The sequence below is a fragment of the Oryx dammah genome, unplaced genomic scaffold (assembly GCF_014754425.2).
Source record: "Oryx dammah isolate SB20612 unplaced genomic scaffold, SCBI_Odam_1.1 HiC_scaffold_18, whole genome shotgun sequence".
Lineage (NCBI taxonomy): Eukaryota > Metazoa > Chordata > Mammalia > Artiodactyla > Bovidae > Oryx > Oryx dammah.
The window spans coordinates 73,703,254-73,725,731 of record NW_024070202.1 but is presented as its reverse complement, the minus strand read 5'-3'; the positions used below and the strand labels follow the sequence as shown (position 1 = coordinate 73,725,731).

Sequence of the window (22,478 nt, the reverse complement as noted above, 5' to 3'; positions counted from 1 at the left end):
GAGCTGAGCACTAAAGAATTGATGCTTTTGAACTGTGGTGTTGGAGAACTCTTGAGAGTCCCTTGGACTGCAAGAAGAGCCAACCAGTCCATCCTAAAGGAAATCAGCCCTGAATATTCATTGGAAGGACTGATGCTGAATCTCCAACACTTTGGCCACCTGATGCGAACTGACTCATTTGAAAAGACCCTGATGCTGGGAAAGATTGAAGGTGGGAGGAGAAGGGGATGACAGAAGATGAGATGGTTGAATGACATCACCAACTCAATGGACATGAGGTTAAGTAAACTGGGAGTTGGTGATGAATCGAGTAGCCTGGCGTGCTGCAGTCAATGAGGTCGCAGAGTCAGACATGACTAAGCAACTGAACTGACTGAACTAAATCACTAATATCTACATTAAATATTCTTTCTTTTATTAAGAGATGCTTGTTCTAATTTCTCTTCTAGTCTGCCTATTTCCTCAAGAACAATTGTAATTATGAGACTTTCTTTAGGTAATTTTAATATTTTCTGTAAAATTCTCCTAAATGTGAAGATTCAAACTCATTTGAAGTGGCCAGGAAATAATTTTTTCTGTATGTCCCAAATTTCCTTTTCATGTTGGTTCAACAGTTTCCACTTTAAAGAATGTTTCTTCTTAATAAGGAAAGCAGAACAAAATCAGATTGAAGTGATATTATTATTATTAGATCATCTCTTCATTCATCAAAATTAAAAAAGCAATTTGTTTTGATTTTCCCAATATTTGGGTTACCTCAGTAGTTTTAACTTGATCTCTGTTCATTTTTGATTTATGGCTATTGTCTTACTGTTTATGAATGTACAAGAATTTTTCAGTTATTCTGAATGGTTTTCTTATTCTGTTTATATTGGGATGTTTAAAGGACTACATTTTTCTTCTCATTGAAATCTTTTGTAATGGAAGATTTTCTCATGTTATGCTACAACTTTTATAATTTCCTACCTGGAGTACAAGTTATCTTTTATTTAGATTGCAAAGTCCGTCTTCTCACAGTCCAAGAGAGTAAGTATATCCAATGAACGTTTTCATCATTGATAATATAAGATAGTCATTTCCATGCCATCAACTCTTATCAGTCTACCCTGGTTAGTCAAAATTAAGTGCCAAGTAGAGGTTCTCTGTTCTAACCTTCTGAGGTATTAAATTGTCACCAAGACAATTATAAATATTAATCAGGTGCTGTCTTTTTCATGATAAGTCTCCTGGTGAGTTCCTGTAATTATTCTGTCTTGGCTCTATGTCAACTTTGTAATCTGTTTTAGGAAACAGTCATTCACTTTAGTTTTCTTTTTATGTGCTAGGTCATTTGTCATCTATTTGTTTTGAAATCATTCATGTTTATCAAAGGTCTTTCATAATAACTTTTATGGAGTTCCACACAAGTAAAGAATTTTTTGCTATTTGATGATTTTTTCCATTTTTTCTATTTCTTTTAGATAAAATAGGATTTTTCACTGCCATACTCCAGTCAAAACTTCCATCCCACAAGTTTCTGGTGGTATCTAGGAAACTATGGGACTTCTTTATGCTAAAATTTTTGATTCAATTTATTCTCTATCTCTCCCTTACCAACACCAATTATTGTTTGCAAGTGTTAAGGACCGAATCCTTCAACTTCATTTTTTCTCATCTGTACAAAGGAATGATGATATTGATCTCAAAATACATTTATGAAGATTAAATGAGATAATGAGGGTCTAGTGCTCAGCCTGACTCTCTTGATACACAGGAGAGTTTCTGTAAGGACAGCTCTCTTACCTGTGAAGCCAAGGCTGAATAAGCCATCATTCTCAGGTTTTAGTGATAGAGAAATTTGCATCATCATACACACAGTGGTAATGGCAGATCACCTCCAGTTTTGTTTAATTTGAATTTCTCTGAAACCTGTGCTTATGGGGGCTATGTAGTCACACAAGTTTTCTATGCTTTTAAGAATATAAAATAATAAACTGAACTGAAGGGCTAGTCAGAAATATAGATGTAAGAAATGCAAATTCTGTGGGTCAGAAAGTATTTTGAATGAATGTTTAAAATTGTTTGCAAAATTACAGGAATGGTGATTTTATTAATCACAATTCACTGCATTTTATTAGTTTCTAACAAAATTGAACAAAAACACACCAAACTCTTTAACGTTTTCTCAATAAATATCAGGTAAGACTTTTGACATTTTCTATACCTTTACCTCATATGTAATTGATATACATATGTTGGCTGAACACAGATTTCTGAGAATAAAGAAAACTTAATATTTTAATCCCAATAATATTTGAAAGTTTGACCAATGTATTAAAATATTATTCATAGTATATTTTAGCTTTATTTTGCATGATCAAATACTAACAATTACAAATATGTGTTTTCTTATACAAAAATTAAATATTCTTAACTTTAGGTATTGGTGATTCTTACAAATACAAAATTCTCTTAACATAGAAGTGTGTGAAATGAAGATAACTCAATTTTCCACACAAACTCAGCCATACAATGTGGATAAGATTGTTTTGAATTGAAGAGTAGTTTTTAATTTGAATTAGTTAGAAAATTTTTTGCCATCTCTCATTTCCTATGAAAATATAGTTTATATTGGTTGAAACAGATTACATTGACTGAAAGCTTAGCAAATAGTGAACCATAGGAACTATTTTTACCACATAATTAGTTTGTTTCACTGACCTTTTATTATTACCTGATGAATAAAAACAAATGTGCATTCATTCATTCATTCACTCACTCGTTCAACGAACACCTAGAAGATAGAGTATTATGTTCCATTTAATTTTTTTCATATTAAGATGCCTAAATTTTTTGTTGTTTCACATTACATGAGAACTCATCCAAAAATACCCCTCTGCCTTTCTATCAAATTACATTAAATTTGTCTAATTAATTTTAGCAAACTAAGAGATTCTTATAATTCTTCTATTACAATATTGGCAATTCAGTTTACATCTCTATATTGGTCACATTTTTTGCATTGGCACCACCCTTTTAAATATAATAATAATCAGACCACTTTAAATACATCATTTTGTAGGTACTGACAATTTGTTTTATTTATCCAGAAGAAGGGCTTTTAGTTCAAGCGAGCTGACACATTTAAGGCCTCTTTCACTCCATTTAATGGTTGCATCTGACTGGAGCAAGAATGATGGCAAAGATCTTGACCTTGAAACACTGGTTGAATTAGAGGATTCAAGTGGATGATAGAAGTTGTAGCTGGGTTGAAGTGAGGGCCAAACAAGGTGGGGATAAATGCTGCAGGGGGCAAGGGCTGAAATGTTATGTGAGATGGGTGGAAGGGAGCAGTGGTGACTAAATGCAGGGGATGACCTGCTAAGAAAGTGGGGTGTGCAGGGATGACGGTTGGGGTCAAAGGTGAACATGTGAATGGATTAAAACGCGGCTGGGAAAGAGGATGTAGATGAGCTATAGGGAGATGACCGTTATGGGCATTTATGGAAGCAGAAACAATATGCTGCAGGAAGGTGTGGTGGATGGTGGTTATAGAAGCCTGCTGGTAACCTGGAACTGTCTGTACAGTGGAGGCCGAAGAAAAAGCGGCGGGCCCTGCGGCAGGCAAAACTCGAAGATGCTTTGATAGGAGCTGTTTCTGCATATGCTGCTGGGCTTGTAGCTGTAGGAGCTTATATTTATCTATTTCATCAGGAGAAAATGTTATGGGCTGTTGAATTAATGGAGGAGAGAGAGATTTATGACCCACTTCTAAGTCATCTGCTGCTTTGTCATGCTTCTGCATAGTTTTGTCATAGTAAGAGTTTATATTCCCCTCTGTCTGATTCATTTGCATGCTTCCATCCTGTAGGTCTAGATTCATGTCGTTCTCTTTGGTCTCCATTGAATCAGTAATACCACTATATCTATTAGATGGAAAAGCACCAGGAAAACCATTTGGTACTGGGTCACAGCTTTGAATAGAAGGTTGGACGTCACTAATTAATGATTTTGGTTGTTCTTTTGTTGTCGGGTTCTTTTTCATGCTTGGTGAGTGAGATTCTGCTACTACATGAATTATACCTTTAGAAAGATGATTATCACAATCAGTGCCCACTAAAACAGTAAAATCATTTGTCGGGGAACTTTTGACTTTGTTTTTATCAATAGTTCTTTGCATTGCACTGCCTTTATCCTTTCTTCTTCTGCTTTTGTTTGGTGTTTTTTCAGGCAAAGGCAATGAAGGTCTGTTACAGCCTGGTGGTGTAAATGGAATTACACATTGGATTTGTGAAAGAGTCTCTGATTCATTTTTACAGCTGTTTGATGAGATCTCAAACTGAATTGATTGTTCCTGACATTTCTTGGCTTGTACTCTTTCTAAAAGGCTTTTGGCTGTCAGGGTGGTCCTCTCTCCTTCTATAGGGTTCAACTCTGTGGTATCTGAAGGGCTTCTTGAACAGTTCCTTAGAAGGTAGCTGATATTCCCAGAGTTACATTGCATGGGTTTTACTTTTCCCAGATCACAAATATGAGGGCTGTCCAAAGACTGTTGATTCCTTTTACTTTTATTTGAATAATACATTTTCTCTCTTGAGTGAGAGCCCAATCTGCTGTGCTGAGGTCCCTGGCAATTAGATGGATTTTCACCATTTCCAGCACAAGAAACCTGTGAGCTAAAATCACACTGGGTGATTCTTCTGGATTTTTGCCATGAAAATTGTTGATTTTTGCCCAGTTTATGTTTTTCTCTGCAATGACCATAAGCATGTTTTGAATATTTTTTGTTTTTAATTGATTCCCACAATTTGCAGCTCCTGCCTCTTTCGGTTTCAGACTGTGGGCAGTCACTCTTTGCTAGCTCATCAGACAAGCAGAGACAACTGTGCTTTTGGCGTTTCCGTTTGTGCCTTTCAACTGAGTTATGTTCTCGTTTGCAAAAGTAGAGCAAATTACCTCTATCATGTCCACTGGACCCATGATTGGAATAAGAACTTCTCAAGCTGGATGTACTGACATGGGATGTGTCTGAAGGGCTAGAACATCTATTCAGAGACACCTTTGGAGAACTTATCTTGTAACTTGCTCTTCCACATCCAGAAACCCCGCTGGTCATACTGATGTAGTTACTATTCAAAATCACACTGAAATCCTTCCCATGGTCACTGTGATCCCTTACTGGGTAAGGACTAGACTTCCAGGTGAACTGATTCCCTTCTTCAACATCCAAATGAGGATCACAAGAAATCAGTTTATGCTTTTTCGTCCTAGAGATGCAAGGAGAACAAGACAGGCCCTCGTTTGCATCATTTAGAAGTACCCTTTGGCAGCTTTGCCAATGGGCCCTTGAAGGTTCTTGAAGTTCATTACCACCATTTTTATTGTTTCCTACACAATTCTTTAGAGAGATATCAAGGTAAGCAGGCACTTCAGGATTTTTCATTTCCAAATCGCTTGCACTAAAATTACGTTCACTCATACTGGGCTCAGAATTGTTGCAGCCCAAATTATATTTCCTCTGGAAATTTTCCCAATCTGGATTAGCTATCCTCATCTTTGGTTTCAGAGACCGATTATCTTCTGGGATTAACTTTTGTTGGTCTTTAATTAAACCTGAGACTTGATTCTTCATTGTAGTCTTCATTTCTGAGGGCTCTTTCTGCAATTCTGTTTTTAAATCCTCTGGATCACGGCAATCCTTTGTGTTTCGAGAAAGCTTAAAATCAAAATATAATGGGTTGCAGCCATAGGAGATACAGGGCTCTGTTTTTGTAAAGAGAAGAAGTTCTGTTGGCCATTGGAGAGTGGTGTGGCCATCCTTGCTTTTTACATGGAGAAAAGGCAATGCTTTGGACTTCACTTCATGGGGATATGCTTCTCTTATAAAACTTTGTGCATTTCTGCTAACTCTTTCTGTTTTATCTAACGATTTTTCTCTCTTCTCCTTTCTGGAGTTGGGATTCAGATGAACTGAACTGCTTTGTTCGCTTGGCTCTATTGATGGAAACTCATTCAGACATTCAAATATCCTGGCATCACTATGCTTGTAAATGTTTGTTGGGCTAGAGGAAACATTGGCTTGGCATGAGTGATTAATGTGGTTTTCTGAAGTGTTCTTCAATGTGTTTCTAGTTTCCTTTGCTCTGCTGGAAGGAATAAAATCTACATCTGAAAGATGAATGTTAGATTTACTGAATGAAGCATGAATGCCAATAGAACTTTCCAGCATTTCATCAACAAAGTCATTCTTGTCTTGCAAAATTTGAGAGTTTATGGAGAGGGTATTGTGTAAAATACTTTCCAGATGGTTTGACGAGATGTTTATATCTTTTTCCTTAGTGAGATGTGTATCTTCATTTGCAAACCTGCAGCACATGCATTTCTCTGCAGCTGATTTTGTTTTGTAGATGGGTGACTTATTACAATCGTGGGTTTCTTCTGTGTTCTCACTGAAAACTGATGCTGAAGATTCTAATTTTAGATGCACTTTTTTGGAAAAAGAAAATGACACTCCCGTCCTATGATTTGCATTGCTGAGATCTGAGGATGTTTGTGGTACCCTATTTCCAAACAAACGACGTCGGTCTGTTTGCAACTGGTGTCGATTTGCTGTGGTGGACCGCTGCTTATCGGCAATGCTTCTGGAGAGATTCTTTCCTTTAAGGAGAAGAGCATTCTTCATGCATGTTATCTTTCTACCATTCTTAACTGGGAAAATTCCTTGCTGAAGTTGTTTTTCTATAGCTACTTTGGGGGCTTTGTATGCTGGTCCATTTCCAGAAACACTGTAAATAAAACAAATATTTAAACAATTAAGACATCAAATTTGAAATCTTATCTGTATATGAACATTTCATAGTGTATGATGATGGGTTCTGATACTATTTTTGAAGTATGTCTATTGCAATATAACAATTTCACTGCATTTATGTAACAGTATCTCTATGTTTTATAGTAGCTATTTCTAAAATGCTTTGCTTAAGTCAGTTTTTTTGAAATTAGCAAAAAGCAATAGCAAGTGAATATCTTATGTTAGTGCTGCTAAAGAAAATAAAGCATTGTATTTATATCACAATACGTCCCCCAGAGACTACTAATTCTTTGGAATATAGATTAAACCTTATTTTGCAAAGAGTTTTCCAATCAGTGCCTTCACTTAAATAGGAAAAAAAAAAGGAAATGAAAGTCAGTTCCGAAGCATAAACCTATCTATTTTATTCACTTTTTTAGTTTAAAGTTCAGTTCAATTCAGTCGCTCAGTCATGTTAGACTCTTTGCGACCCCATGGACTGCAGCAGGCCAGGCTTCCCTGTCCATCACCAACTCCCGGAGCTTCTCAAACTCATGTTCATTGAGTTGGTGATGCCAAGTTCAAGCACTATATAATTTTTGTTTCCTCAGTCTTAAAATCCCTTCATGTTTGTTTTCTTATGAAACAGGGTAATTAGTTCTATCTTTATGACTTGTCACTAGTTTGATCAATTCTAAGAAAGTAACACATTTTTACATGCCACCTCAATGTCTTCAATTAGTCTGAAACCCTTTTTTTAGCTTCTTACTCGTCAAAATATTTTCATTTTATCTTTTTTTGCATATATATGTTTTATCTTTTGACAGATTTTTAAAGATTATTCTTTTGAGCTTGACTACCAATTCAATCAGAAACTAGAAAGGGTGATACATAAAATAGATGAAACTCTTTAGATTAAAATTTTCTCTAATATTCTGTGAAACACCTACTACAAAACAAATTTTATTGCAGGGGAAAGCAATACAAATTGCATCATTGTGAGCTGGCTTTGTTTTCCTTTTACTTGCTTTGAGATGACTTGCTTTCAGCTGCTTTGCTTGTTGGTTTTGAGCTGGTTTTCTTTTTCTTTTTTATTTTCCCTCCACACTTTTGGACATGCTTTGTTGGCCTTTTCCTATTTTAGATTTTTACTTCATTTTTATGCAGTCATTTATTGCTTGAGCAAATAGTACTAAAATAACAGATATCTTTTTCACATGTAGCATAAATTCTAATGGGGAGGAGTCCTTTCCTAGCCTTTGTTCTGACAAATTCTTTCTTATTGCTTTTACTTAACTATTTGATCAACTGCCATAGAATTCTGGTGTCATGACATTCCTTGTGTTCACCAAATTTTATTGCTTTCCTTCACTGTCGTTATATGTTTAATATTATAGAGACATATTTAATTAGCCTACTTTTATTCATATTGAAACAAATCCACTTGTGTATTTGCATGATTTTATTAATTTTCCTTTTTATGTATACATATTTTGTTATGCTTATTTCAAACAATGAATTATGTATATATACATAATTTACATGTATATATTTTATTATATATATACATATACATATATGTGGGGCTTCCCTGATAGCTCAGTTGGTAAAGAATCCACCTGCAATACAGGAGACCCCAGTTTGATTCCTGGGTTGGGAAGATCTGCTGGAGAAGGGACAGGCTACCCACTCCAGTATTCTTGGGCTTCTCAGTGGCTCAGCTGGTAAAGAATCTGCCTGCAATACAGGAGACTTGGGTTTGATCCCTGGACTGGGAAGATCCCCTGGAGAAGGGAAAGGTTACCCACTCCAGCATTCTGATCTGGAGAATTCCATGGGCTATAGTCCACGGGATCACAGAGTTGGACACGATTGAGCAAATTTCACTTTCACACTCACATGTACATATATGTATATGTATTTTGTTATACTTAATACATACAAATAATTATGTGTATGTCTCACTTTACCAAGCTATAGTTACAAGTTGATTTCTTTTGGTTAATTTTTTCCAGCATTTCTGAGAACTTATAATTCAACTTCTTCAGCTCAGATACATTTTCTTCTCTGATTTATCTGATTATTGCCCTTCCCTGTCCTAGTATCTTATCCTAGAATTTATACATTAAATTTATTTGCTCTCATGACTATATGCTTTGGTCCTATTACTTATATTAATACTCTACTTCTTTTAGTCTCTTGTTCTAGTTCAGAAAAATTTGTTTTTAATTTCTATTTTATGGATTCAATATTTTTCAATGTCCAATCTGTTGTTTATTATATTCATATGGATTTTGTTTTACAAACAATAATTTTAGTTACCAGTCTTTAATAATTTCAGACTGCACTTTTTCCATGAACTAATAATGCCTGTAACTTTAGAGTTGTATTCATGAATATTGTGGAAAACTAAATTTGGAAAATATTTTAAAGGGTCTGCTCCTTACAGTAACAATTTCATAATGAAAACTTTTCTCTTATTCATCACATTGATCTCCTTTCTTGAATTATTACATTATGATGTAGATACTGGACTATTTTTTATATTCTCTTTTTCCTTAATAATGGTTTTGCTTATTATTCTGGCATTGTTTCATGCATTTTCTTTCTTTATGTTAGTCTAAAATATTCTTTTCTATATTGCTGTTTCACTTCACCATTTATCTTTCTAATATGTATAAAAGCTTCTTCCTTTTGTAGTATTCCAAATATGTTTAAGCTTCTTTTCTCTTATGTGTTACATTCTGCTCTTCTTGTCCTTATTCTGTTCTCACTTTATAATTCAATATACATTTATGATTATATTTTCACAATGTTAACATTTCATCATTATTCAAATCTATTTCTTATATTTATGATTTAAACTTTTTATCTCATTGCTTTATAAAATTTAATTTCCTAGACCTTAAATCTAATTTATTTTTATTACTTTTGAAGATTCTAGTTTTTTATCTTTATGATTATTTTAAATTTTATTATTTAAATTCAAGTTTATGCCTTGTGATATGATTAAAGGTTTAATCTTTGCTGTCATACTCCCATTTACAATTTCACTCTCTTCTCTAGAATAATTTTTAGTTTATTTCTGTATTTTTACCTAATTATTTTTATTTATAATTTTGAAATGACATTAGTTACCCTTTAGTTCTTATTAATGGATTTTTCCATTTCAATAGTTCTCCCAAATCCAATGCTTGATAACTCAGCACATGCATAATTTAATTCTCTCCTGGGCAAAAAGTACACTTTTCAAATAGGAAGCAAAGCATATCAAAATAACATGATTTCTTTAAGTGATGTAATTTCCTAATGTTCTACATTATCCAGCTCTTATATAAAGAATGTCATACTCTCAGAAGCAATGATCACAACTTTTAAAATTTGAAAAAAAAAAAAATGTCCATATCAAGATGCATTAGACTTATACATAGTAGAAATTTATGAACAGAGTGAATCTCTTTCCTCTCCCAATAAGAGAATTAGTTTTACTGAAGAATCATGTTGTGTCGATCTACCTAAGAGGTCACTAAGGTTGACGGCCCTTTATAAGATTCATTAACAACGTTCTGCTATCATTTTTTTAAATTAATCTTATTCAAATATTCTTACTACCTGTAAATTCATCTCTCCTCTCCATAGGGTCATGGAAGAATTCTGTTATCTATGTCATCTTACTCAGAAGCCCTCATTATGAGAACAAAGGACAAAGAAGGGTTATTCGAGGAGAAGTAACACAGATGACTTTTTTCACTTGTCAATTCAGTTGCCAAAATGAAAATATTTAATAATGCTATGAACAGACCTCCCTTAGGGCAAGTGGCTACTAATCTGAGAGAACAATTGTCTGGAGGGCAGATGGTGGGTAACAGAAAAAAAAAAAAATGAAGTAATTTTTCTAGTTCCAAGATCTGTATCTGGGAAGCTGAACACCTATCATTTCCTCACAATATGATCAAATTGGGACCCAGAGCGCCTAACTACTCTATGGAAGAAAATGCCTAGTTTTGTTTTCATTTAGTTATTAAGATTTCCAAAGGCAGCTCAACCCCAATAGAGTTTATCATTTATTTTAATTTTCAAGACACTTCCTAGATAACTGTATACTTAGAACTTTTAAATAAAAGCATTATCACCATCATTGTCCTCACCATCAAGGCTCCTCTGATCCTTTGTTTACTTCCAAAAGAAAATAAGGAATGAGTGAGGAGAAATGTAGAAGTGTGACAACTTTCATAATAACAAAAGAATCAAAATTCTGTAAATTAAGACTACTTCTATTTTTATTGTTGTGTGACTTTAAAGAACCTATCTAAAGGGTCTCTCTACAGTGAGACTTGCCCTGCTTTTATAATTTGACTTTTTGTACTTCATAATTAATCATCCAGGAATTAACACATTCCCTCAATTATCTCGTACATACCATCCTAATGACCATTAGATTTTTCCTTCTAAGCCCTGCTTTGACAAGATATACTGTCTGATATCTTATTGACAATATGTTTGATCTTTATTGTGTTGACAAGTAATAAGCTCAGTACCAGTTATGTGTCCTGTTTCTGTGATTGCATGTGCCCTAAAAATATGCATTTTCGTATTAACCTCACCTCTGGACACATGGTCTTCTAACCTTTATTGTTTTTTTCTTTATAACAAATTTCTCACTTATTTTTTAATATTATCTTTTTATATCTTTATAAGCAAATTAAAATATTCTAAATAGTGACAAAAATACTTGAGTACTTTCAAGGTGAATGCTAACTGAAACTTAATTCAAAATTGATCCTAAAAAATATTTTCTTAAAAGTAAATATGAGATCTAATATTTTATGCTATTATAATTGAGTCATTCACTCCCAAGTTTACTGTATATTGTTTCTCATTTAAACAATAGGAGTTTAAATTTTGGCACAGAACTGCAAATGTCACAATTCACCAGCTTGCTGTCAGCTACATTAATTAGCTACATTAGTGTTCTACATTATGATTCATATGAACACAAATCACAATCTGCAAATGTAATTGAGCTCCAGGTAATAATCTCCTTACTACAAAACATTCAGGAGTTTTAAGCTCATGTAAAACTGCTATTTTTCAGCTACAAGAATGTATCAGTGTAATGCTTGTTACAATTATCAATTTAAATGGCACCATGTGGTAAATTTAACTGCATTAGTTATGTCTTGTTTGTCATACCGACAATGATAGTACCATTTATTCTAGTTTTAGGTGTGTACAGAGGAATGTACAGATTTATTTCCTCTCCCAGAAGATGCATTGTTACTTATGATTTTTTAAAAATTAACATTACAAGACAAAATAACTGTGAAGCACTATAGAGACACATAAGATATATATAAATCACCTGGATACAATAAATGCCTGTATATTAGAATCATTCCTGGATCGTTTCATTAAAGAACACATTAACAATATTAGGCAAGAATAAACCAAGATGTCAAACTCATTAATTTATAACCCTTTAGCTATTAGGAATATGTACCTTCAGATATATCTGTTGATTAATTATAATTTGTTTACATTGTTTAGAGAACCAAAAAAATATATCATTGAAATTTCCTGAGAAGCTGAAGAGAGTTTTGAACCATCTGAGGCACCTTGAATTCTTACCATTCAGACTGTTGCCTTAACTCAGCCAGCTGATGAAGTCGTTTAAGTGCTTTTTCTTGTTTCTTTTCATCTTTCCATGACTTGGAAGCTACATTTCGAGCAAATTCACGTTGCTTTAATTCTTTCAGTCTCTGTGGACAAAGAAGTAAAACAGAAAGAATGCTATGAATAAGTAATATATCTCTTTTCCATCCAAAAGCTTCATTATTAAACTCAGTCCAGGGTACAGAGGTTACTTTCTGGATAGGGAAGCACCTTCTCCATCAATTCTCTACTCTGCTCCAAGATCAACTTAGTTGTCAACTGGGATGTTTATCAAAGCTTGCACAATCACTACAGAATTGTACTGCAAAGCTGGACCCCAGTCCTTACCAGGACCACCCTGGGTATGTAATTGCAATCATCTCTGTGCCTGTGAAAACATAAGTGGAGGACACTGTGCAATATATGAATGGGTATAAAGGGAGAGAAAGTTATGCAATGCACTTACTTCCATGCAATGTCACCAGCTCTCTCACTTATAAAACATAACTACTCTTATTCCTGAAAATTGCTGGGATGAAATACACTGGGTAAAATGAGCTTATTTCAGTAAAGAAATCTGTTATTGTGTAAGATTTGCTCTAACTGCAATTCTTAATTCATTTTTTTCTCTCATGGAGATATTTATCCAACTCTGATTTCTATATTGTATCCAGGAGGACAAGAATAGGTCAGGGATTTAAATTCAGGATAGAGGTTTGGCCTACAACTTCTTTTAATTAATCTTGTCTCTAAAAGAATTGCCTTATGTGAAGACTGAATGCTACTCATTATCTGTTTGGATCACTACTTCAGAATATGCCATTGTGCTTAGTCGCTCAGTTGTGTCCAACTCTTTGCAACCCCATGGACTATATCCCGCTAGGCTCCTCTGTCCATGGGGATTCTCCAGGCAAGAATACTGCAGTGGGTTGACATGCCCTCCTCCAGGGGATCTTCCCAACCCAGGGATTGAATCCAGATCTCCCACATTGCAGGCAGATTCTTTTACCACGTGAATCTCCCACATTGCAGGCAGATTCTTTTACCACGTGAGCCACTAGGGAAGCCTAATGATAATGAACAAATTGAGATACAGCCACAATTAAATGAGCATCTTGAAGTTTGGAGCTTAATCCTGATTTAAGAGTATATTTAAAGAGTAGCCCTCTTAACCCATATCAAATGATTTTAAACTGCCTGAAATCTGTGTCATTTAATCTGTGTTTATTTCCCAAATAAAGTATAAAAAGACATTTTCCAGGAAAGGCAAAAGAGGCAATTATATTATGGTAGACTATTTCTCACCTATAGAATAAGGACCAAGACCTTTAATGATCATTAGTTTCCTTTTTGAAAGGGAACATGTTCAGAGGAGATTGTAGTCAAATCACTGTTCCCAGGCTAAGTGTTTAAGGAGGGAAACAGAATACTCTCTCAAAGAAAATATTCTGAGTAGAAAGAGCAAGAGTTTCACAGAACTAGAAACAACCACAGAGAGAAAAGCAGAGTCAACCTAAATTTGGTTTTTGACAAATGCTTCAGGGCCTTTTAAAAAACAGGAGACTTCAAAAAATAAAATTATGGCCCATGTGTTATCCCCTGGTGGCTCAGATGGTAAAGCATCTGCCTACAATGCAGGAGACCAGGGTTCGATCCCTGGGTTGGGAAGATCCCCTGGAGAAGGAAATGGCAACCCACTCCAGTATTCTTGCCTGGAAAATCCCATGGATGGAAGAGCCTGGTTGGCTACTGTCCATGGGGTCACAAAGAGTGGGACACGACTGAGCGACTTTGCTATTTGCCATGTGTTATCAGGGGAAAAAAAAAAAGGATCAACAACTCTCTAGAGCTGATAACACTCTAGAGCTGTAAGACCTAAACCTTAGAGCCTTGGTCAGAAGACTTGAGAGGCTTATAAAAATCCCCATTTCTACTTACCCTCCTACTCTCACCTCCTCAGCCCCCATATGCATAATTATCTAGTTACTGGGTTTAGTTATCTTATGAGCAAAGACATTTTGGAAATTGCCCAGCATAATATAAGAGACCACAGAGAATGCAGTTCAACTGAGTGAAAGAGAGACCGTGGCTACTTTAATAAGAGGAAAGGGATCTATTTTATTCTTTACTCTCAATTATTACTGAACATAAAATATGCTATGATATATTTATTTAATATTTGATATTCAGTTCAGTTCACTCGCTCAGTCGTGTCCAACGCTTTGTGACCCCATGAATCACAGCACGCCAGGCCTCCCTGTCCATCACCAGCTCCCGGAGTTCCCTCAGACTCACGTCCATCGAGTCCATGATGCCATCCAGCCATCTCCTCCTCTGCCATCCCCTTCTCCTCCTGCCCCCAATCCCTCCCAGTATCAGGGTCTTTTCCAATGAGTCAACTCTTCTCATGAGGTGGCCGAAGTATTGGAGTTTCAGGTTCAGCATCAGTCCTTCCAAAGAACACCCAGGACTGATCTCCTTTACGATGAACTGGTTGGATCTCCTTGCAGTCCAAGGGACTCTCAAGAGTCTTCTCCAACACCACAGTTCAAAAGCATCAATTCTTTGGTGCTCAGCTTTCTTCACAGTCCAAATCTCACATCCATAAATGACCACTGGGAAAACCATAGCCTTGACTAGACGGAATTTGTTGGAAAAGTAATGTGTCTGCTTTTTAATATGCTATCTAGGTTGGTCATAACTTTCCTTCCAAGGAGTAAGTGTCTTTTAATTTCATGGCTGCAATCACCATCTGCAGTGATTTTGGAGCCCCCCAAAATAAAGTCTGACACTGTTTCTACTGTTTGCCCATCTATTTCCCATGAAGTGATGGGACCAGATGCCATGATCTTCATTTTCTGAATGTTGAGCTTTAAGTCAACTTTTTCACTCTCCTCTTTCACTTTCATCAAGAGGCTTTTTAGTTCCTCTTCACTTTCTGCCATAAGGGTGGTGTCATCTGCATATCTGAGGTGATTGATATTTCTCCTGGCAATCTTGATTCCAGCTTGTGTTTCTTCCAGTCCAGCATTTCTCATGATGTACTCTGCATACAAGTTAAATAAGCAGGGGGACAATATACAGCCTTGACGTACTCCTTTTCCTATTTGGAACCAGTCTGTTGTTCCATGTCCAGTTCTAACTGTTGCTTCCTGACCTGCATACAGGTTTCTCAAGAGGCAGGTTAGGTGGTCTGGTATTCCCATCCCTTTCAGAATTTTCCACAGTTTCTTGTGATCCACACAGTCAAAGGCTTTGGCATAGTCAATAAAGCAGAAATAGATGTTTTTCTAGAACTCTCTTGCTTTTTCCATGATCCAGCAGATGTTGGCAATTTGATCTCTGGTTCCTCTGCCTTTTCGAAAACCAGCTTGAACCTCTGGAATTTCATGGTTCACGTATTGCTGAAGCCTGGCTTGGAGAATTTTGAGCACTACTTTACTAGAGTGTGAGATGAGTGCAATTGTGTGGTAGTTTGTGCATTCTTTGGCATTGCCTTTCTTAGGCAAGTATGGACAGATGTTCGTGACATTGTACAGGAGACAGGGATCAAGAACATCCCCATAGAAAAAAAATGCACAAAAGCAAAATGGCTGTCTGAGGAGGCCTTACAAATAGCTGTGAAAAGAAGGGAAGTGAAAAGCAAAGGAGAAAAGGAAAGATATAAACATTTGAATGCAGAGTTCCAAAGTATAGCAAGGAGAGATAAGAAAACCTTCCTCAGTGATCAGTGATAAGAAATAGAGGAAAACAACAGAATGGGAAAGACTAGAGATCTCTTCAAGAAAATTAGAGATACCAAGGGAACATTTCATGCAAATATGTGCTCGATAAAGGACAGAAGTGGTATGGACCTAACAGAAGAAGAAGATATTAAGAAAAAGTGGCAAGAATACACAGGAGACTGTACAAAAAAGAGCTTCATGACCCAGATAATAATGATGTGATCACTCACCTAGAGCCAGACATCCTGGAATGCGAAGTCAATTGGGCCTTAGAAAGCATCAGTACAAACAAAGCTAGTGGAGGTGATGGAATTACAGTTGAGCTATTTCAAATCCTGAAAGATGATGCTGTGAAAGTGCTGCACTCAATATGCCAGCAAATTTGGAAAACTCAGCAGTGGCCACAGGACTGGAAAAGATTGGTTTTCATTCCAATCGCTAAGAAAGGCAATGCCAAATAATGCTTAAACTACCAAACAATATTTGATATTACTAGGATATAAAACCTGAATAGCCTATGAAAGGAAACCTGTTCTCATTTACTCACAACATCTGATGAATCCCATTATTCAAATCTTGTTTGAAATTTCCAAGTATACCTGATTCTTTCAATAGCCTTTCAGATTCCAATATTGTACTCCTATTTCTGAGTTACAGAGATGATTGAGAATTTTGTCTCATTCATCCTACAAAAAGTACTGTTAATTTCTACTATATACTGCAGATATAGAAATGCACAAATCAACTACCTTTCCCTCAAGGGAGAAACAAGTGAACAGATATTTTTATAATATGGTTTGAGATGCTTGGGGCTGGTGCACTGAGATGACCCAGAGGGATGGTACGAGGAGGGAGGAGGGAGGGGCGTTCAGGATGGGGAACACGTGTATACCTCTAGTGGATTCATGTTGATGTATGGCAAAACCAATACAATATTGTAAAGTAATTAACCTCCAATTAAAATAAATAAATTTATATTAAAAAAAGAAAGAGTGGACAAGTTGCTTTAGAAGCATACAGGAAATGTTAAGATGGACTGGGAGGTGGGGATGGAGAATTGCTGTGTTGAGGAAATCAGCAAAGCTAAAATATTTTTAATGAACACAGAAAACTAGAAAATGACCTGAAGTCACAGTCTTGTCTTGGCCAAAGCTGAGCGCTCAAGACTACACAAGGAAATCCCTGCAGAGTTCTGCAAAAGGGGCCCTTCAAATTTCAGCATACTCATCAATACTACATGTGTGTAAGACAACTATGCCAGGCCAAGAAAATAACCACCTTAAATAACTAAAGGAAACAATGCCCAGCATTCATATAGAACCAGAAATAGTGCCTGTTGTTGCCAACAAAATTGGAAAAGCTCTTGGGACACTGAGTAGAGAATTCAGGGAGTCTTGCTTTAGCAGAAAATAATTAGCCACATATTGAGCACTACTTTACATTTGCCTAAGAAATGATTTTTATCATTTTATCAAAGCTAAAAGTATAAATCTGATTCTAAGCAACTAAACTGCATTTCAGAACCAAACTCAAGAATATTTATAAAAATATAAACTTTCACAAACAAGGAAAAATAAATGACACCTAATCAAAGATTTTTAGGCATGCAAAGAAGTGAGAAAACACATCCAAAAATGAGGAAGTCAACCAATCAAAACCAATACAGAACTGACACAGATGCTAGAATTGGCAGAAAAGTATATTAAGACAGTTATAACTGCATACCATATATTCAAAAAAGTAGAAAAGAGACAGTGGACAAATGTGTGGTTGGAGTCTCTGAAGAAAGAGGAGGGGATATTTGAAAATACAGTGGGTGATAATATTTCACATTTTCTGAAAACTATAAATACACAGATTCTCTCCCCTCTCCCCTAAAAAAACTTCAAGCACAAGTGATGTGAAGACAACTACACCAAGGATCAGCATAATGAAAATTTTCAAAGCCAGGAAAAAAGTGAAAATTTTAAAAAAGTATCCAGAGAGAAAAGACATATTTCTGTACAGAAGAACGAATATGAGGATGGCAGAATTCCCATTAGAAACAAGCAATTGAGGATATAATGGAGCAACATTTTCAAATTTCTGAAAGAAAATTTAAAGCTTTTAAAAATAAAATTCCAGACCCAGTGAACATATCCTTAAAAAAGTGTGAAATAGAGATGATATCAAACACTAAAATCTGAAAGAATTCAACAGCAGAAAACCACATGATAAGAAATGTTAAAGAATATCATTGGACAAAAGGAAAATACTAACAGGTAGATGGATATATATATATATATATATATATATCTTCAAAAAACAATGGATGGATATATATATATATATATATATACACAAAAAAAAAAATGACATCAGAAATAGTAACCATAATGATGATTAAGACATCTGTACAGTTTTACAAGGTCAGTGGGTGGAACCTTTTCTAAAGGAGAGGACAGAAAAGGGAAGCATGTTGAGTACATTTCTCATCTTGTGTTGAATAATTTATAATGTTTCATGGAAATATTTTTATTTTCTGTGAATCCAAGATCATATGTAACTACTGAAGAAAATAATAAATTTAGGATTAAAGCACTGATTTGTTGTCAAACTTTTCCTTGATAAATTTTATTTGAAACTTGCCCTTGGCCTTCTCTGGGAGCTCAGCTGGTAAAGAATCCACCTGCAATGCAAGAGACCTTGGTTCTATCCCTGGGTCAGGAAGCTTCCCTGGAGAAGGGATAGGCTACCCACCCCAGTATTCTTGGGCTTCCCTGGTGGCTCAGATGGTAAAGAATCTGTTTGCAATGAGACCTGAGTTTGATCCCTGGGTTGGGAAGATCCCCTGGAGAAAGGAATGGCTACCCACTCCAGCGTTTTTGCCGGAAGAATTCCATGGACAAAGGAGCCGGGAAGGCTACAGTCCATGGGGTCACAAAGAATTGGACACGACTGAGCAACTTTCATTTATTTCAATTTTGCCCTTGGTTATTAGAACCTTTTGAACCTATCGCTCAGTCATGTCCAACTCTTTGTGACCCCATGGACTGTGTAACCTACCAAGCTCCTCTGTCCATGGGATTTTCCAGTCAAGTGTACTGGAGAGGGTTGCCATTTCCTTCTCCAGGGGATCTTCCCATCCCAGGGATTGAACCCAGGTCTTCTGCATTGCAGGCAGACACTTTACCATTTGAGCCAACAAGTAGGCCCTATGATATCCTACTGCCTTCCAATATAGAGGATATCATATTTGCACTACCAAAACAAAACATTTTACTTTTAAACCTTCAGATAGCTGTCTGTTTGTGATGAAAATTAAAAATTTGTGTTCCTCAAAATTTCTCTGTCAAACAGAATGTATCATACATATGTGTGTGTCATAGAACAGTAATGATATCGGATATGTTTCTTTGTATTACAATTTCCTTATTTGCCCAGTGGAGATGATGCAGGTCCCTAACAAGTTCACTGCTGCTGCTAAATCATTTCAGTCATGTCCGACTCTTCCTGATCCCATGGACTGCAGCCTACCAGGCTCCTCCGTCCATGGGATTTTCCAGGCAAGAGTACTGGAGTGGGGTGCCATTGCCTTCCCTGAACAAGTTCACTAGGCTGTTGCAAACATCAAGGAGATCATTTATGTGCCTGTTTTTAGAGTTAAGTAAAACATTATGGAAAATGTCCTTATGCTGATAGCAGCTACTAGGGATTAAGTTAGATCCCTTTGGGTAAAGAATACAGAACTTCCTCTATTATAGCTAGGTGATAAGTCCTGCCTGTTCTTTGGTTCACAGCTGGATAACCCTAGAGAAGAAAAAAAAAAATTGAGATCTTTCTAAGGCTGGTAGGCATATTAAAAAAAAGAGACATTACTTTACCAACAAAGATCCATTGAGTCAAAGCTATGATTTTTCCAGTAGTCATGTATGGATGTGAGAGTTGGACTATAAAGAAAGCTGAGCACCGAAGAATTGATGCTTTTGAACTGTGGTGTTGGAGAAGACTCTTGTGAGTGCCTTGGACTGCAAGGAGATCCAACCAGTCCATCCTAAAGGAAATCAGTCCTGAATGTTCATTCGAAGGACTGATGTTGAAGTTCAAACTCCAATACTTTGGCCACTTGATGCAAAGAGCTGACTCATTTGAAAAAACCCTGATGTTGGGGAAGACTGAAGGCGGGAGGAGAAGGGGACAGCAGAGGATGAGATGGTTGGATGGCATCACCAACTCAATGTACATGAGTTTGAGTAAACTCCAGGAGTTGATGGACAGGGTGGCCTGGCATGCTACAGTCCATGGGGTCGCAAAGAGTTGAACATGACTGAGCAACTGAACTAAACTGAAGGCTGGTAGGAAGCTAAATTTTCTTGCCAACAGAATCCACTGAACTGTTCAGTAGATACAGTTGGTACATATTACATTTCAACTTGGCCTTTAATTTCCACCTATTGCCCAAGAGTTTAAAGAGACATGGCCACACCTGCCAAAGTAAGAGATAAAATGGTTTTGTCTGTGGGTAAACACAAAATCACATCTATGCCAAACAGATTGTTCAGGTTTAATATCACTACTGAATTTTTCCTTTCAGAAGCTGTCACTGAATAGACATGTCTTATGATTGGGAAAAAGATGCCTGGATAGCATCACTGACTCAATGGACAGAAGTCTGAGCAAATGCCAGGGGCCAGTGAAAGGCAGGGAAGCCTGGCATGCTGCAGACCATGGAGTCGCAAAGAGTTGGACATGACTTGGCAACTAAACAACAACAATTTTTCTTGAAAAAAAAAAAAAAAAAAAACCCCAAATATGCTTCACCTTTTATCACTGCCCAATTAGCTAAAATTTGAATGCTCCTCCCATATTTTTAAGTAGAAAAGGATAGCTTTATTGCTTTTCCAGGTAAAAGGGGACATAGCTGACGCCTGCCTGAAACACTAAGTGCCTCAAGCTTAAAGAATTGATGAGGGAGTTTATAACAATGGTTCAAGGGTGGGATCTCTGGCAAGTCAAGTCTAGGGTGTGTGCACAGCTTGCACCCCCTTAATCTCATCTCAGGTGGTCTCCTAATCTTGATGAGCTTCTCTGTCCCAGACACATTTTAAATAAAGCACTGTAAACATAATCATTTTGTCTAAATTTTTCAGTTCAGTTCAGTTCAGTCGCTCAGTCATGTCCGACTCTTTGCGACCCCATGAATTGCGCATGCCAGGCCTCCCTGTCCATCACCAACTCCCGGAGTTCACTCAGACTCACGTCCATTGAGTTCTTGATGCCATCCAGCCATCTCATCCTCTGTCATCCCCTTCTCCTGCCCCCAATCCCTCCCAGCATGAGTCTTTTCCAATGAGTCAACTCTTCCCATGAGGTGGCCAAAGTACTGGAGTTTCAGCTTCAGCATCATTCCCTCCAAAGAAATCCCAGGGCTGATCTCCTTCAGAATGGACTGGTTGGATCTCCTTGCAGTCCAAGGGACTCTCAAGAGGCTTCTCCAACACCACAGTTCAAAAGCATCAATTCTTCGGTGCTCAGCCTTCTTCACAGTCCAACTCTCACATCCATACATGACCACTGGAAAAACCATAGCCTTGACTAGATGGACCTTAGTCGGCAAAGTAATGTCTCTGCTTTTGAATATGCTATCTAGGTTGGTCATAACTTTTCTTCCAAGGAGTAAGCGTCTTTTAATTTCATGGCTGTGGTCACCATCCACAGTGATTTTGGAGCCCCCCAAAATAAAGTCTGACACTGTTTCCCCATCTATTTCCCATGAAGTGATGGGACCAGATGCCATGATCTTCATTTTCTGAATGTTGAGCTTTAAGTCAACTTTTTCACTCTCCTCTTTCACTTTCATCAAGAGGCTTTTTAGTTCATCTTCACTTTCTGCCATAAGGATGGTGTCATCTGCATATCTGAGGTTATTGATATTTCTCCCGGCAATCTTGATTCCAGCTTGTGCTTCATCCTGCCCAGCGTTTCTCACGATGTACTCTGCATATAAGTTATATAAGCAGGGTGACAATATACAGCCTTGACATACTCCTTTTCCTATTTGGAACCAGTCTGTTGTTCCATGTCCAGTTCTAACTGTTGCTTCCTGCCCTGCATATAGGTTTCTCAAGAGGCTGGTCAGGTGGTCTGGTATTCCCATCTCTTTCAGAATTTTCCACAGTTTATTGTGATCCACACAGTCAAAGGCTTTGGCATAGTCAATAAAGCAGAAATAGATGTTTTTCTGGAACTCTCTTGCTTTTTTGATGGTCCAGCAGATGTTGGCAATTTGTCCTCTGGTTCCTCTACCTTTTCTAAAACTAGCTTGAACATCAGGAAGTTCACGGTTCACATAT

The 22,478-nt window shown here is 36.7% G+C and overlaps 1 protein-coding gene across 1 annotated transcript in view; it reads right to left on the bottom strand.

The window, feature by feature from the left end:
* Positions 1–3,074: 3,074 nt before the first annotated feature.
* Positions 3,075–22,478, bottom strand: part of ZNF804B (zinc finger protein 804B) — a 562,747-nt gene continuing 543,343 nt past the window's right edge. The window contains exons 3-4 of the mRNA XM_040259778.1: positions 12,398–12,528; positions 3,075–6,764 (exon numbers count right to left, since the gene is read on the bottom strand). Of these exons, the coding sequence (XP_040115712.1) occupies positions 3,101–6,764; positions 12,398–12,528 (3,795 nt within the window). The 3' untranslated portion in view covers positions 3,075–3,100. The remainder of the gene's footprint in view (positions 6,765–12,397; positions 12,529–22,478) is intronic.